The sequence below is a fragment of the Dendrobates tinctorius genome, unplaced genomic scaffold, assembly GCF_039654945.1.
Source record: "Dendrobates tinctorius isolate UK_male_01 unplaced genomic scaffold, ASM3965494v1 ptg000085l, whole genome shotgun sequence".
Lineage (NCBI taxonomy): Eukaryota > Metazoa > Chordata > Amphibia > Anura > Dendrobatidae > Dendrobates > Dendrobates tinctorius.
The window spans coordinates 742,519-757,629 of record NW_027361753.1 but is presented as its reverse complement, the minus strand read 5'-3'; the positions used below and the strand labels follow the sequence as shown (position 1 = coordinate 757,629).

At 45.0% G+C, this 15,111-nt stretch overlaps 1 protein-coding gene across 3 annotated transcripts in view; it reads left to right on the top strand.

Annotated features, from left to right (window-relative positions):
• The window catches only part of CTIF (cap binding complex dependent translation initiation factor), a 191,546-nt gene that overhangs the window by 106,261 nt on the left and 70,174 nt on the right, over positions 1-15,111 (top strand). For all 3 annotated transcript variants that reach the window (XM_073584749.1, XM_073584750.1, XM_073584751.1), the window contains one exon: positions 8,946-9,245. In XM_073584749.1, coding sequence (XP_073440850.1) covers positions 8,946-9,245 — 300 coding nt within the window. The remainder of the gene's footprint in view (positions 1-8,945; positions 9,246-15,111) is intronic.

The window sequence follows — 15,111 nt, the reverse complement described above, 5'->3', positions numbered from 1 at the left end:
CCACTAAAATTAAATTCAGTACAAGTTCGGGATCAATGAAACGGTACTGACATGGAGAATCACGTTTCCAGGTCATTTTTACTGCACAAAGAATACCATAAAAAAAACTTTAAAAAAAAAAAAAATTAAAAAAAGCATTTTTGGAATGGGATATTTATTTTTCACCATTTCTCCCCCACTTGGATTTTTTTATTTTCATTTTCCAGTACATTGTATGGTAAAATAGATGTCATTAAAAACTGCAACTCGTCCTGGAAAAATAAACAAGCTCCCATATGGTGATGTTGAAAGAAAAAAAAATAAATTTTGGATCTTGGAAGAGAAGAAAAATAAGAGTGCAAAAAAGAAAAATGGCCAGAGAAATGGAATAAAACTTACAGGTCGTGTTTTTGCCACCTCCTTTGGTGTTTCGACAGTGTGATTTTTACTGTGAACGTCTTTTAACCCATTGATTTCCTTTTAATTACACCGTGACCGCTGCGCTCATCAGGGCAACGGAGGTGTGATTTATGTGTGGTTGTGTTTCGACCATCATTTACCCGGGACGCCTGCTGCATCTGTATTTTGTAATCCTATTTGCGCTCTTCTGAAAAGTCGCCAGCAATTAACATTAATTTGATTGAGGCAGAAAAGGCTGCACATTAAGGTGCCAGATGCGCTGCCTAAAACTATTAGATGTTCTAATTTTTTATCCCTTGTTTTAATAAATGCCCATCCACACTGATGAATTCTCTTGAGCTAAAGACGGGCCGAGGATGTGATCTAGCCCTGAACCTGGGGGGAATTGAGGCAATGGGTACTTAACGACCTTCATGGATAGAAATTATTGAGCGCACATTGGACCAGCAGATTTTTTGGGGATCCCTTTTAAGTAGAATGTTGGTGACTTGCACAAAGAACAGCGGTTAGTCCAAGAAGCTTTTTATGTGTTTGCACTGTAAATGATCAAGAGCAGTCTCAATTTTTGACAATGGTTGCTGCTTCCGGACTAAATAAATGTAATCCCGTATACCGTAATTGAGATTAATTCTTTAGTGCTACTGTGTAGGCAAAGAACTGGGGGGGGGGATAGGACTAAAGCCCCCGTTACACACTGCGATATCCTTAGCAATATCGCTGTAAAGTCACAGATTTTGTGACGTTATAGCGATATTGCTAGCGATATCGCTGCATGTGATACTTAAGGCCCCGTCACACTAAGCGACTTACCAGCGATCCCGACACCGATATCAAGGTGAGATATCAAGGTGAGATCTGGTGAGATCTGCCTGTGTGGCAGCTCACTAGCGACCACCTAGCGATGCACCAGCGATCCTGACCGCGTCATATCGCTGGTCGGGATCGCTGGCGCATCACTAGGTGTAACGGTACCCTAAGAGGATGCTGGCTGCTGTAGAAACCTCTTCCCCCTGTGGCTTGCGGCAGTAGAAACCTCTCTCCCCCTGTGGCTTGCTGCAGTAGAAACCTCTTCCCCCTGTGGCTTGCGGCAGTAGAAACCTCTCTCCCCCCCCGTGGCTTGCGGCAGTAGAAACCTCTCTCCCCCCGTGGCTTGCGGCAGTAGAAACCCCTCTCCCCCCGTGGCTTGCGGCAGTAGAAACCCCTCTCCCCCCGTGGCTTGCGGCAGTAGAAACCTCTCTCCCCCCGTGGCTTGCGGCAGTAGAAACCCCTCTCCCCCCGTGGCTTGCGGCAGTAGAAACCCCTCTCCCCCCGTGGCTTGCGGCAGTAGAAACCCCTCTCCCCCCGTGGCTTGCGGCAGTAGAAACCCCTCTCCCCCCGTGGCTTGCGGCAGTAGAAACCCCTCTCCCCCCGTGGCTTGCGGCAGTAGAAACCCCTCTCCCCCCGTGGCTTGCGGCAGTAGAAACCCCTCTCCCCCCGTGGCTTGCGGCAGTAGAAACCCCTCTCCCCCCGTGGCTTGCGGCAGTAGAAACCCCTCTCCCCCCGTGGCTTGCGGCAGTAGAAACCCCTCTCCCCCCGTGGCTTGCGGCAGTAGAAACCCCTCTCCCCCCGTGGCTTGCGGCAGTAGAAACCCCTCTCCCCCCGTGGCTTGCGGCAGTAGAAACCCCTCTCCCCCCGTGGCTTGCGGCAGTAGAAACCCCTCTCCCCCCGTGGCTTGCGGCAGTAGAAACCCCTCTCCCCCCGTGGCTTGCGGCAGTAGAAACCCCTCTCCCCCCGTGGCTTGCGGCAGTAGAAACCCCTCTCCCCCCGTGGCTTGCGGCAGTAGAAACCCCTCTCCCCCCGTGGCTTGCGGCAGTAGAAACCCCTCTCCCCCCGTGGCTTGCGGCAGTAGAAACCCCTCTCCCCCCGTGGCTTGCGGCAGTAGAAACCCCTCTCCCCCCGTGGCTTGCGGCAGTAGAAACCCCTCTCCCCCCGTGGCTTGCGGCTGTAGAAACCCCTCTCCCCCCGTGGCTTGCGGCAGTAGAAACCTCTCTCCCCCCGTGGCTTGCGGCAGTAGAAACCTCTCTCCCCCCGTGGCTTGCGGCAGTAGAAACCTCTCTCCCCCCGTGGCTTGCGGCAGTAGAAACCTCTCTCCCCCCTGTGGCTTGCGGCAGTAGAAACCTCTCTCCCCCCTGTGGCTTGCGGCAGTAGAAACCTCTCTCCCCCCGTGGCTTGCGGCAGTAGAAACCTCTCTCCCCCCTGTGGCTTGCGGCAGTAGAAACCGCTCTCCCCCCTGTGGCTTGCGGCAGTAGAAACCGCTCTCCCCCCGTGGCTTGCGGCAGTAGAAACCGATCCCCATTTCCCTATTTACAGCAATAGACAGAAAAGTTCTAATCGTTTCATCCCCCTCCTTCAGTGCAATCGCATGTAAAAGGATAGTAAGTAAGGGAATGGGTTAGGTTTAGGGATGAGCGAACGTGCTCGGATAAGGATAAGCATGCTCGGGTGCGAACGGAGTGTCTTCAGCGTGCTCGAATAATAAGTCAGTGTGTCTGCATGTCTCATGGCCTTTCGACAGCCGCAATGCATGCAGTGATTGCCTAACACACAGGATGTGTTGTGGCTGTCGAATAGCCACGAGACATGCAGCCTCGGGAACTCAGACATGTTATTCGAGCACGCCGAAGACACTCGGTTATACCCACGAGCATGCTGAGATAACACCAAATCCGAGCACTTTCATTCATCACTATTTAGGTTGCTTTTCCTCCGGCTGGGAGGCATCTTGCTACAACCTAAATCTTCCCCACTGTCCTATTTACACTAATGACCAGATAAGTCCAGTCTTTTTCTTATCCCTTTCATAGTTTATATGGATGTAAAAGTGTAAGAGGGGTAGGACATGTACGGTACATTGTCTCTTCTCTGCCTGGGAGGGAGCTTGTTGCAGCCTAAATCTTCCCCCCTTTTCCTTGCTCTATTTACACTAATGACAAGGCAAGTCCTATAATTTTCATCCACCTTTGCTAGATCAAATGAATAAGGCTATGCGTGCATAGTGCATCTCTGATGCGTTTTTACTGTTTTTTCCGCACGAAAATGGTCCAAAAACGCTATGGAATCCTTCTACAAGCTAATTCTATGACAATCCTGAAGTGTTGTGCACATGATCAGTAAATTTGCTTAAGTATTTGCAGTGCGTTTTTTTTTTTTTCTGCTTTCCAATTCTTTTTGCAGATCTGCAGCATTTCCGCACCCATTTACCTCAATTGAGTCAGTCAAATCCGCAGCAAAAACACAGGTGTAAAAATGTTTGCGGATTTGCTGCAGATTTTGCTGAGTTTTTGTTTTGTGTTTTATGATCTTCCTATGGTGTTTCCCACGCTGTCATCTGTCTGTGGGAAAACAATAGAAAAAAAGAAAAGATAATGTGTAACTAAAGTGTAACCTTTTATTCCATTGATTAAAATTATTATAAAATCATTTACATACATCCACTGGATGACTATTGGGTCACCAATATTATGAGTGACTCACTAATTCCAATAGACAGAACTTAAAAAAAAAAAATATATATATATATATATATATATATATATATATATATATATATATATATATATATATATATACCGGCGAAACGCGCGTCAGGGACACATGCCCAATAGATAGCAATTGTGTGGGGCAGGTAGCAATGTCACTAATTAACTGAGGCAGGTAGCAATGCCACTTATTAACATAATAGACATATTCAGTCTATAGCGCCAGTGCTTGGGTAGCAATCACCGCACAATGTGCCTTTTTGAGTGACATCTTAGCAAGGTGTGGGAATTTATCATGAGGCATTTACGGTGTATGCATTATGAGGGACACACACCTACTGGCAATAGAATTATAATGCAGACAATGACAATTTTTAGGCAGTGATTATTTACTATACGGCACTATAATATTTAGCAGAAATTTTCATTCCCAATGAGGAGTATGTACTATAGATTGGGATGAAATTAAGTGACTCTGATTTTATAATTTCTCATGTGGTTATATATAATCACATGATAGGAGCCAACTGATGCTAGCATACATATGTTTGGCATATGCGTTTTCTGCCAATATTTTTATATTTGGGACTTTAATTGACCAATTATTTAGGGGACAATGGTCAAAACCCCTTTGAATTAAAAAGATAATTCTCACACAGTTCTGTCTATTGGAATTAGTGGGTCACTCACGATATTGGTGATCCAATATACATCCAGTGGATGTATGTAAGGGATTTTATAATTTTAATCAGTGGAATAAAGGTTAAATTTTAGTTACACATTAGCTTTTCTTTTTCTCGATTGTACACAAATAAATTTTTTGGTGGTGTACACCTATGTGTGACTTTGTCTCCTGAGGATGGACTAATTATAAATCCAGTGTAGGAAACTCGGGGCGGAGGTCCCGTTCGGCAGTAACACTACCACTGGTAAGACCGTCGGTCAGAGCACTGTGGGGTTATGCTGTCTGATGTCTGTGTGACCCCACAGCTGTGACTGTGACCCGCAGCGGTGACCTGCGCGAAAAAGCTTACCGCAGGTCAACAGGCATGGGCCGATGCAATTACTGCTTTCATCAGGCTATGTCTGCTGTCACAGATAACATTGACAGCAGGTGCCGCTGATGGGAGAAGTAGTCTCATCAGCCGGCGCCTGTACTCGGTTAAAAAAAAAAAAAAAAAGTAAAGTTACATACATATTCAAATAAAAATAAAAAAAAACATATTCACCTAACACCAAATCCCTGATGCCTTTGTCTCCTAGAAATAATGTAAATAATAAACCAACATATACTCACCTGTCCGCCATAATCAGAGTGTCCCACAGCGATCTCGCGTGTAGAACAGTCACATCGGGAGATGTGACCGCTCTACCCAGCCGCCAGCGATACACTGACAAGAGGCAATTACTTCCGCAGTATACACTGAGCTGCCGTGAGAGTTCACCGGAGTTCATCAGCTCCGGTGCTCTCGCAGCACCGCTGAGTGAGAACTTTCCCACGCAGCAGTGGTGCCGTAAAGAAGATGACCTGAGCTGATCAACTGATGAACTCTGGTGAACTCTCTCACCGCAGCTCATTGATACACTGCAGGAGCGATTACCTCTGATGTTATTGCTCTCAAAGTGATCAGGATTGTTGTGGATCATTATGGATTATCGGCTTGGAGGACAGGTGAGGAATATTATGGTTATTTTATTTTTGTTGCAGGAAACGTTGGCTTTGGTGGATTAGGCGTTCGGTAAGTTCGGTTTAATTAAGATTCATTAAAGCAGTCTGTGTCTTTATTTCAAATAAAATACTTTATTCTGGGTGTCTTATTGACGCCTCTCCATTACTAACCTGTGGGCTTGATGTCACACGACAATACAAAGGTGACATCAACCCCACAAATCTGAACCTTTTCTGGGACTGCTGAGAGCTGATGTTTTTAGTCTGGAAGGGACCGATATCCATGGCACCTTCCTAGGCTATTAATATCAGCTTTGCGGGTTATTAATTATAGGGGGACCCTCCTTAATTTTTTGGGGGGGACTCCCCCATTTTAATATCCAGTAAAGGCTAAGTATACAGCTGTGAGCTAATATTAATAGCCTGGGAAGCTCCATGGGTATTACCCCCTTTCCAGGCTATAAACATCTGCCCCCAGCCTTCGGCTTTCCCTCTGCTGGTTATTAACATTACGCTGGAGCCCTCACAATTTTTTTTTTCATTTTTTTTTCTGTAAAATTAACAGTTGCTGTCTGGTTACAGCCTATGTACTTTCGTTCCATTAATACTCCTACATAGGCTGGTGACAATGTTTGCGTGTGTGTTTGTGTTTGCTTATTGGATTAGTTATGAAGCTGTTGGGCTGATACCTTTTCATTACTAAGGGTACCGTTACACTTAGCGATGCACCAGCGATCTCGACAACGATATGGATCGCTGGTACATCGCTAAGTGGTCGCTAGTGAGCTGCCACACAGGCAGATCTCACCAGCAACATAGCGGGGGTCGCTACTTACCTGTCAGACGCGGCGATCCTGGCGTCCTCCCGCCCGCCTCCACGCCTCGCTCGTCGGCGCCACAGGAAGCGCAGCAGGAAGTGGCCGACGAGGAATGGTCCAGGGAGTTCTCGCGCGACCAACGATAAGCAGCGGGGGAGCCGGTCGGAGGTAAGTATCACATGCAGCGATATCGCTGCAACGTCACAAAATCGGTGACTTTACAGCGATATTGCTAGCGATATCGCAGTGTGTAACGGGGGCTTAAGCTTAGAGCTAGGTGTCAATAACAGCTGCTGACACCAAGCCCTACTCCCATTACTCTGATGCTACTACATCAGCATGAAAAAGGTGGTGTTGAACCAAGAAATTACATAATTTATTATTTAAATATCTTTATGTAGCTCAAAAAAGCCTTCATTGCTGTTCAAAAACGCGCGTTTTTGCCGCAGCGTTTATCCTGCCAAGAGATGCAGAAACCTTGCATAAATTTCTGCAAGCAAATACTCAACGTGAGCACGTAGCCTTAAAGTATAGTACAAAGGGGTCGGGCTTCTTTCTCTCTGGCTGGGAGGTGAATTCCCCCCCCCGCTCTTTTTACACTAATGACCAGACAATTTCGATCATTTTCATTCCTCTCTTACAGTTCGAATAGATGCAAAAGTGTGATCTAGTTGTAGGGCATGATTGCCTGCTCTGAAGGCTTCGATTGTCTTTTCTCCCGCAGGGAAGGGGCTTGCTGCAGAGTAAATCTTCCCAGCTGCTTTTTTTTTTATAATAATGACCAGACAGGTCTTATCATTTTCATCTTCTTCTAGTGCATGTAAACATGTAGTAAAGATGTTGCTTGCTGCAACATAAACCTTACCCTCTGCCCGTTTTACACTAATGATCAGTCAATTCTTATCTTTTTCATATTCTACTGCAGGGATGGCAAACGCAGATATACAGAGGGCCAAAATTAAAAACTTTTTTTGATAAGTTATTCCTTATCAAATATAATTATTATTTATTATCGCGCCATTTATTCCATGGCGCTTTACATGTGAGGAGGGGTGTAATGAAGAATCTTGTTTCATAGAAACAAAATTAAATGGATTGTCCCATAAACAAAGTACATTTTAATAGATTTTAGAATAACATTAGAAAATAATCACAAATTGGGCATACTGTGATGTTATATAAGAGCAGTAAAAAGCATATGGCCCAATGGTATAAATTAAATATGTACAGTACTGTCCACACGCATGGTATGATAACCGTATGATGCCCCAACTGTGATCCTAAACGTACAGTATAATGGGCCCCACATAGTCCTCCATACAGAATAGGTCCCACATAGTCCTTCATACAGAATGAGCCCCAGATAGTCCTTCTTACAGAACAATGAGCCCCACATAGTCCTCCATACAGTATAATGGGCACCACACAGTCCTCCATATGGTATAATTGGCCCCACATAGTCCTCCGTATGGTATAATGGGCCATACACAGTCCTCCATATGGTATAATAGGCACTACACAGTCCTCCATACGGGATATTGGACCCCACATAGTCCTCCATGTGGTATAATGGGCCGTACATAGTTCACCACATGGTATAATGGGCCCCACATAGTTCTCCATATGGTATAATGGGCCCCACATAGTTCTCCATATGGTATGATAGGCCCAACATAGTTCTCCATGCGATATAATGGGCCCCACATAGTTCTCCATACGGTATAATGGGCCTCACATAGTCCTCCATATGGTATAATTGGCCTCGCATAGTCCTCCATACGGTATAATGGGCCCCACATAGTTCTCCATATGGTATAATTGGCCCCACCTAGTCCTTCTTGCAGTATAATGGGCAACACCTAGTCCTCCGTACACTATAATGGGCAACACCTAGTCCTCCGTACACTATAATGGGCAACACCTAGTCCTCTGAACACTATAATGGGCAACACCTAGTCCTCCGTACACTATAATGGGCAACACCTAGTCTTCTGTACTGTATATTGGGCCCCACATAGTCCTCCGTACGGTATATTGGGCCCCACATAGTCCTCCGTACGGTATATTGGGCCCCACATAGTCCTCCGTACGGTATATTGGGCCCCACATAGTCCTCCGTACGGTATAATTAGCCTCACATAGTCCTCTGTACGGTATATTGGGCCCCACATAGTCCCTGGCTTCATGGGTGAAATTCAATCACTGTGAAGGTCAGAGTTTGACATATGTCGTCTAGTGCTTGTAAAAGTGCAGCAAAGATGGGGGAATGCTTACATTGCCGCCTCTTTGGCTTATAGGCAGCTTGCTGCAACATAAACCCCCTGCTCATATGATAATGACCAGTTAATTCATCATTTTCATTCCCCTCTTCTTCTAGAGCAAAATAAGTGTAGTAAAGATGGGGCAGGGGTTAGATCGTCTTTTCTGTGGCTCGGAGGCAGCAATGTAAACTATCTCCCCACTTTTTTCCTTAGTGACTACACAAGTGAAGCCCCAATGTGTTATAATGGTAACAGATTTATTTTCTTCCGTGGCTTATAGGAAGAATACGCCGTGGAGTCCACCAATCCTCAAAGGACCAAAATGGACAAACTGATAGAAATATTAAACAGTATGCGAAACAATAGTAGCGACGTGGACTACAAACTCACCACCTTCATGGAGGAGGCCCAGAACTCTGCCAACTCCGAGGATATGTTAGGGGAGATTGTAAAGACTATTTATCGGAAAGCTGTGACGGACAGAAGCTTTGCACACACCGCCGCCAAACTCTGCGACAAAATGGCCCTGTTCATGGTGGAAGGAACCAAGTTTCGCAGTCTCCTACTCAACATGCTGCAGGTAGGTCTACGGCGGACATACCTGCATGTAAAGGGAAAGGTGACGTCCATGAGCGGACCTTGATGACCACTTCATCTCACAATTAGACCCCCATGTTAACCATTTACTATTAGTCGGGGGGTGTCCTGATAGATGGAACCAAAGGAACGGTTGGAGATCCAACTTCTGCTGAAAATCGAGTAGTTGAGTATCCAAGTTCATAGCACATAATCCAATTTTTCCTTTTGAAACAGTCAGTAAGCATGATGTCAAACATTCCTTTAAGAGCTTAGCGGAGCACCTGCAATGTAAAGACACTGTTAGTTTTCACTATATCATTTTACTGAAGAGTCCCTGGTGTTAGGATGTAAATCACTAGTTCAATTACTGCAGACACTGAACAAGCAGGATATGCAAGGAGATTCTCTCCAGAGTCTATAAATCCTACTTTGAAGTATAATACAGGATAAATTATGTAATGTATGTACACAGTGACTGCACCAGCAGAATAGTGAGTGCAGCTCTGGGGTATAATACAGGATGTAACTCAGGATCAGTAATGTAATGTATGTACATAGTGACTGCACCAGCAGAATAGTGAGTGCAGCTCTGGAGTATAATGCAGGATGTAACTCAGGATCAGTAATGTAATGTATGTACATAGTGACTGCACCAGCAGAATAGTGAGTGCAGCTCTGGGGTATAATACAGGATGTAACTCAGGATCAGTAATGTAATGTATGTACATAGTGACTGCACCAGCAGAATAGTGAGTGCAGCTCTGGAGTATAATACAGGATGTAACTCAGGATCAGTAATGTAATGTATGTACACAGTGACTGCACCTGCAGAATAGTGAGTGCAGCTCTGGAGTATAATGCAGGATATAACTCAGGATCAGTAATGTAATGTATGTACACAGTGACTGCACCAGCAGAATAGTGAGTGCAGCTTGGGAGTATAATACAGGATGTAACTCAGGATCAGTAATGTAATGTATGTACACAGTGACTGCACCAGCAGAATAGTGAGTGCAGCTTGGGAGTATAATACAGGATGTAACTCAGGATCAGTAATGTATGTACACAGTGACTGCACCAGCAGAATAGTGAGTGCAGCTTGGGAGTATAATACAGGATGTAACTCAGGATCAGTAATGTAATGTATGTACACAGTGACTGCACCAGCAGAATAGTGAGTGCAGCTTGGGAGTATAATACAGGATGTAACTCAGGATCAGTAATGTAATGTATGTACACAGTGACTGCACCAGCAGAATAGTGAGTGCAGCTTGGGAGTATAATACAGGATGTAACTCAGGATCAGTAATGTAATGTATGTACATAGTGACTGCACCAGCAGAATAGTGAGTGCAGCTCTGGAGTATAATGCAGGATGTAACTCAGGATCAGTAATGTAATGTATGTACATAGTGACTGCACCAGCAGAATAGTGAGTGCAGCTCTGGGGTATAATACAGGATGTAACTCAGGATCAGTAATGTAATGTATGTACATAGTGACTGCACCAGCAGAATAGTGAGTGCAGCTCTGGAGTATAATACAGGATGTAACTCAGGATCAGTAATGTAATGTAAGTACACAGTGACTGCACCTGCAGAATAGTGAGTGCAGCTCTGGAGTATAATGCAGGATATAACTCAGGATCAGTAATGTAATGTATGTACACAGTGACTGCACCAGCAGAATAGTGAGTGCAGCTTGGGAGTATAATACAGGATGTAACTCAGGATCAGTAATGTAATGTATGTACACAGTGACTGCACCAGCAGAATAGTGAGTGCAGCTTGGGAGTATAATACAGGATGTAACTCAGGATCAGTAATGTAATGTATGTACACAGTGACTGCACCAGCAGAATAGTGAGTGCAGCTCTGGAATGTAAAACAGGATGTAACTCAGGATCAGTGTAGGTTCATTGTTATGAATGTATAGAGTTACTCCACCAGACATTATATCCAAACAAACCATTAATTTAAAGTTCATATTGGAGGAGATGGTCATGAATCGGTGTTTGCGATCTCCCGATCCTGTGTGTCACGAGACCCTGATTTGGCTCAGAGGGGCCAGGGTTCCCAATGGTAGGACATCTTACTTTATTTTACTGTAAAATGATATTGGGTCTTGTGTGATTGGAGTGACAGTGCACATGATCCGCCACTGCTTAATTCGCACGGTTCTTGGGATTGGTGGGCATGCTGGCGGTCAGACGCCTAGTGATCGGTAAGCTAATAAACTTGACCGTACCCCTGTCAGGATTCAACTGGCGAGTGACCTGAGACCAGTGGCATCTTTCCTGGCCCTAACATTAGGGGATGCCCTAGCTCGCCCTTTTTCCCCGGGATACTTCAGATGGCGAAGACGCCGGGGCTCTGCCCTTGCCCTATCTCCTAGATTAGCCCTACGTCTGTCCCCTTTCCCCACCCAGGGAAGAGGGGGCGCTACTGTGCACGGCAGTACACCTACCCAACAGGGGAACAAAGACAAGATTAAACTGAAAACTACACACACAAAATATACACTCACATATAACAGAGGAATCCACCAGCGTGTGTAGGGAGGGGGAAAAAGAGCAAAACAGGGAAGGATAAGGAATTTCCAAGCGTACAAACCAGGCAACAGTCGCTAATAAATTCGTCCAGCTTTCCTAACACCAGCTTCTCCCACTCCTGTGTCTTGAAGCAATTGCTAACTCAGACAAGGGCTTGGTAATCGAGCCCAGATTTATAGGGAAAAGGAGTGGCTAACCGAGCACAAGCTGAATGCAGGAATTTCTAACATGGCCGATTAACCCCTGTTCTGCTGAAAGAAATACGTTTAAAACACTGGAGAAGTGCATCTTCTCAGCGGTGGAGTTAGGAGCCACCAGACTCTGTGGTCTTCTGGCTCCACTTCATTGTGGTAACCCCGTGACAACCCCTTTAAGAATTGTGTAGTCTGTTTTTTTTATTTTTTTTTTTTGTTTGAGTGGCCTAAAATCCCGGGCAAAAGTCATTTCGCCTTGTGAAGCGAGCAAATAAAGTAATCATGTAGACCAGCGCACTTGACCTATTACTGACAATCACACAAGGAGATGGAGCCGTTGGGGGGGCAGCGGAGTCATTTACATGTCAATAGCAGCCGTTCATCCTCGCTAAACTAGTCCGCAATCCACTCGTAAATAACGCTCTCCGCCGACAGACGCGCTCTAAAGCTTTCAGCACTTTTTTTTTTTTTTTTTTAATTCCTCAATGCTAAGCTGAGCGCTGGCTCCTACATCAATCGTTTCTAGGTCTGCAGCCCATGCACACGCGTGGGAGGAATACGTGGTGACGGCGGTCTGCCGGGGGAGCTGGGATAAGATGTCACATGACAGTGCTCGCTGTCACTCAGAATAAACGTGTGCGGGCTGACAGATCGCTGCCACATTTAGACGGGTGCCTGTACGTTTATATCAAGAGCTAAAAGGGTATCGTTCGTCATATCGGGGTCTGGACACACCTGTCCGCCGCACCGTCCTCATCCTCTTGTATAAAACTTCTTCATATTTCGTCTCTTTGGATTTTAAGGGATCGCTCGGGAGTCCGACCTCCGCAGCTGCGTCTTGAATGGAGCCGAGATGCGTGCGCTTGACCTCCGCTCCATTCATTGTGCATGGGACTGCCGGAGAAACACAAGCGCCGCATCCTGAGATCGGACCCCCAGTGATTGCCATTTTATCCCTAATCCTACAGCCAAAGGATCAATTGTTATTTTGGGAATAAGACAGCCCCTTACACGTGCCCGGTGGCCATATCCATAAAGTTACAACTCTATAAGTTCTGAAACTTCCTTATATCCTTTGTCATCAATGCATTTCCGACATTTTTGGGGGCACGGATCGGTGACTTTATGACTGATGACAAATTCATCAAACGATTTTGAGGGTTTTTTTTGCCTTTTTGTTTCTTTAGTTTTTGGATTTTTACATCATTGTGGCTTTTTCCAGATGTTTTAGACTTATCCATGAAATGCGACTTTTTTTTTTTTTTTTTTTTGTTTTTTTTTAAAAAAGAAATTTATCACAATTGTGCTCCATTCCAATGTGCATGAAACAAAAAATGCAAAAGCAGACAGGAGAAAAAAAATATTGGCTTTCCCATTTATTGCTGAATTTAACGTGACAAAAAAAAGAAAAGTGACTAAGAAAAAATGCTAAAAAAAATCAAGCACTATACACTTAATTTTCTCACCATTTTCAAGAACTCTGCTTGCTCACGGTGAATGGGAACATTCCCCTAATCATATTTTGGGACATAAGTGCATGAATCAACGTGAATGCTGATAAACCATGACAAACCGTGCATCTAAAACAGCGCCACCCCTTGACCTTGGGTTGTGTCTGGTATTGCAGTTAAGTCCCTAGCTAAACTTCAATATAATGTACGATCCACCATCCGAGGTGGCTCGATTTCTGAAAGAAGGGATTCATTTTTTATTATGATTAATATCCTGGACAGCATCTTTAAAATAGTGTGTTTGGCAAATTTTCATAGTTTGTAAAGAAAAAAAAAAGCCTCATGTAATATACCAGGAACTGTAATACTAGTCCCCTACAGCAGGAGTTCAGGAAACCGAAGCCCGCTTCTGTGACATCACTTCCTCTGCTGTTATTGGCTAAAATGACGCCCCCTTCTGTAACATCGTTTCCTCTGCTGCAATTGACTGAAGTGACGCCCCCTTCTGTGACATCACTTCCTCTGCTGTTATTGGCTTAAGTGACACCCCCTTCTGTGACATCATTTCCTCTGCTCTTATTGGCTGAAGTGACACCCCCTTCTGTGACATCGTTTCCTCTGCTGCAGTTGGCTGAATTGACGCCCCCTTATGTAACATCACCTTATCTGCTGTTATTGGCTGAAGTGACGCCCCCTTCTGTGACATCGTTTTCTCTGCTGTTAGTGGCTGAAGTGATGCCCCTTCTATGACATCACTTCCTCTGCAGCAATTGGTTGATGTGACGCCCCCTTCTGTGACATCACTTCCTCTGCAGCAATTGGTTGATGTGACGCCCCCTTCTGTGACATGACTTCCTCTGCTGTTATTGGCTAAAGTGACGCCCCCTTCTGTGACATCATTTCCTCTGCAGTTATTGGCTGAAGTAACGCCCCCTTCTGTGACATCATTTCCTCTGCTGTTGGCTGAAGTGACGCCCCCTTCTGTGACGACATTTCCTCTCCTGTTATTGGCTGAAGTGACGCCCCCTTCTGTGACATCACTTCCTCTGCTGTTATTGGCTGAAGTGACGCCCCCTTCTGTGACATCACTTCCTCTGCTGTTATTGGCTGAAGTTACACTCCAGACTTTGTTCTTCCCACCCCCTGCAGGTGCTCTCTCTATGACTGGTAGTACTGAGCGCACTTGGCTCCATTCCTCGGATCACCCCTTACTCCTGACTATAAGCTATATTATTTTTGGACAAGTGTTTCTAAAAATACATGTTATACTCTGAAGAATACAATATATATCCTGATGCCTCCGGGCATTGGAAAGTCTCTTGTACAGCTGAATCCATCATTCATAGACCAATACTAAATGAGTCCCATTAAAAGGTAATTCTCTCTATAATACATCTCGGGCTTTACTCTTACCTGGGCTACATATTTATTTAATTTTTTTTATTTATAGTCGGGTCATCCATCCATTGATTTTTCTAAGGAACAACGCTCTGTCTTACATTATATAACAAACTAGCTGAAGAGCCCGGCGCTGACCGGGCATAGTAACTAACTGTGGTTAGTTATAGCAAATTATAATTATCCTCCATCCCATAGTCCCGTGCCCATATACCCATCATACATATCCACGATCCCATAGGCCCGTGTCCATATACCCATCATGCCTATCCT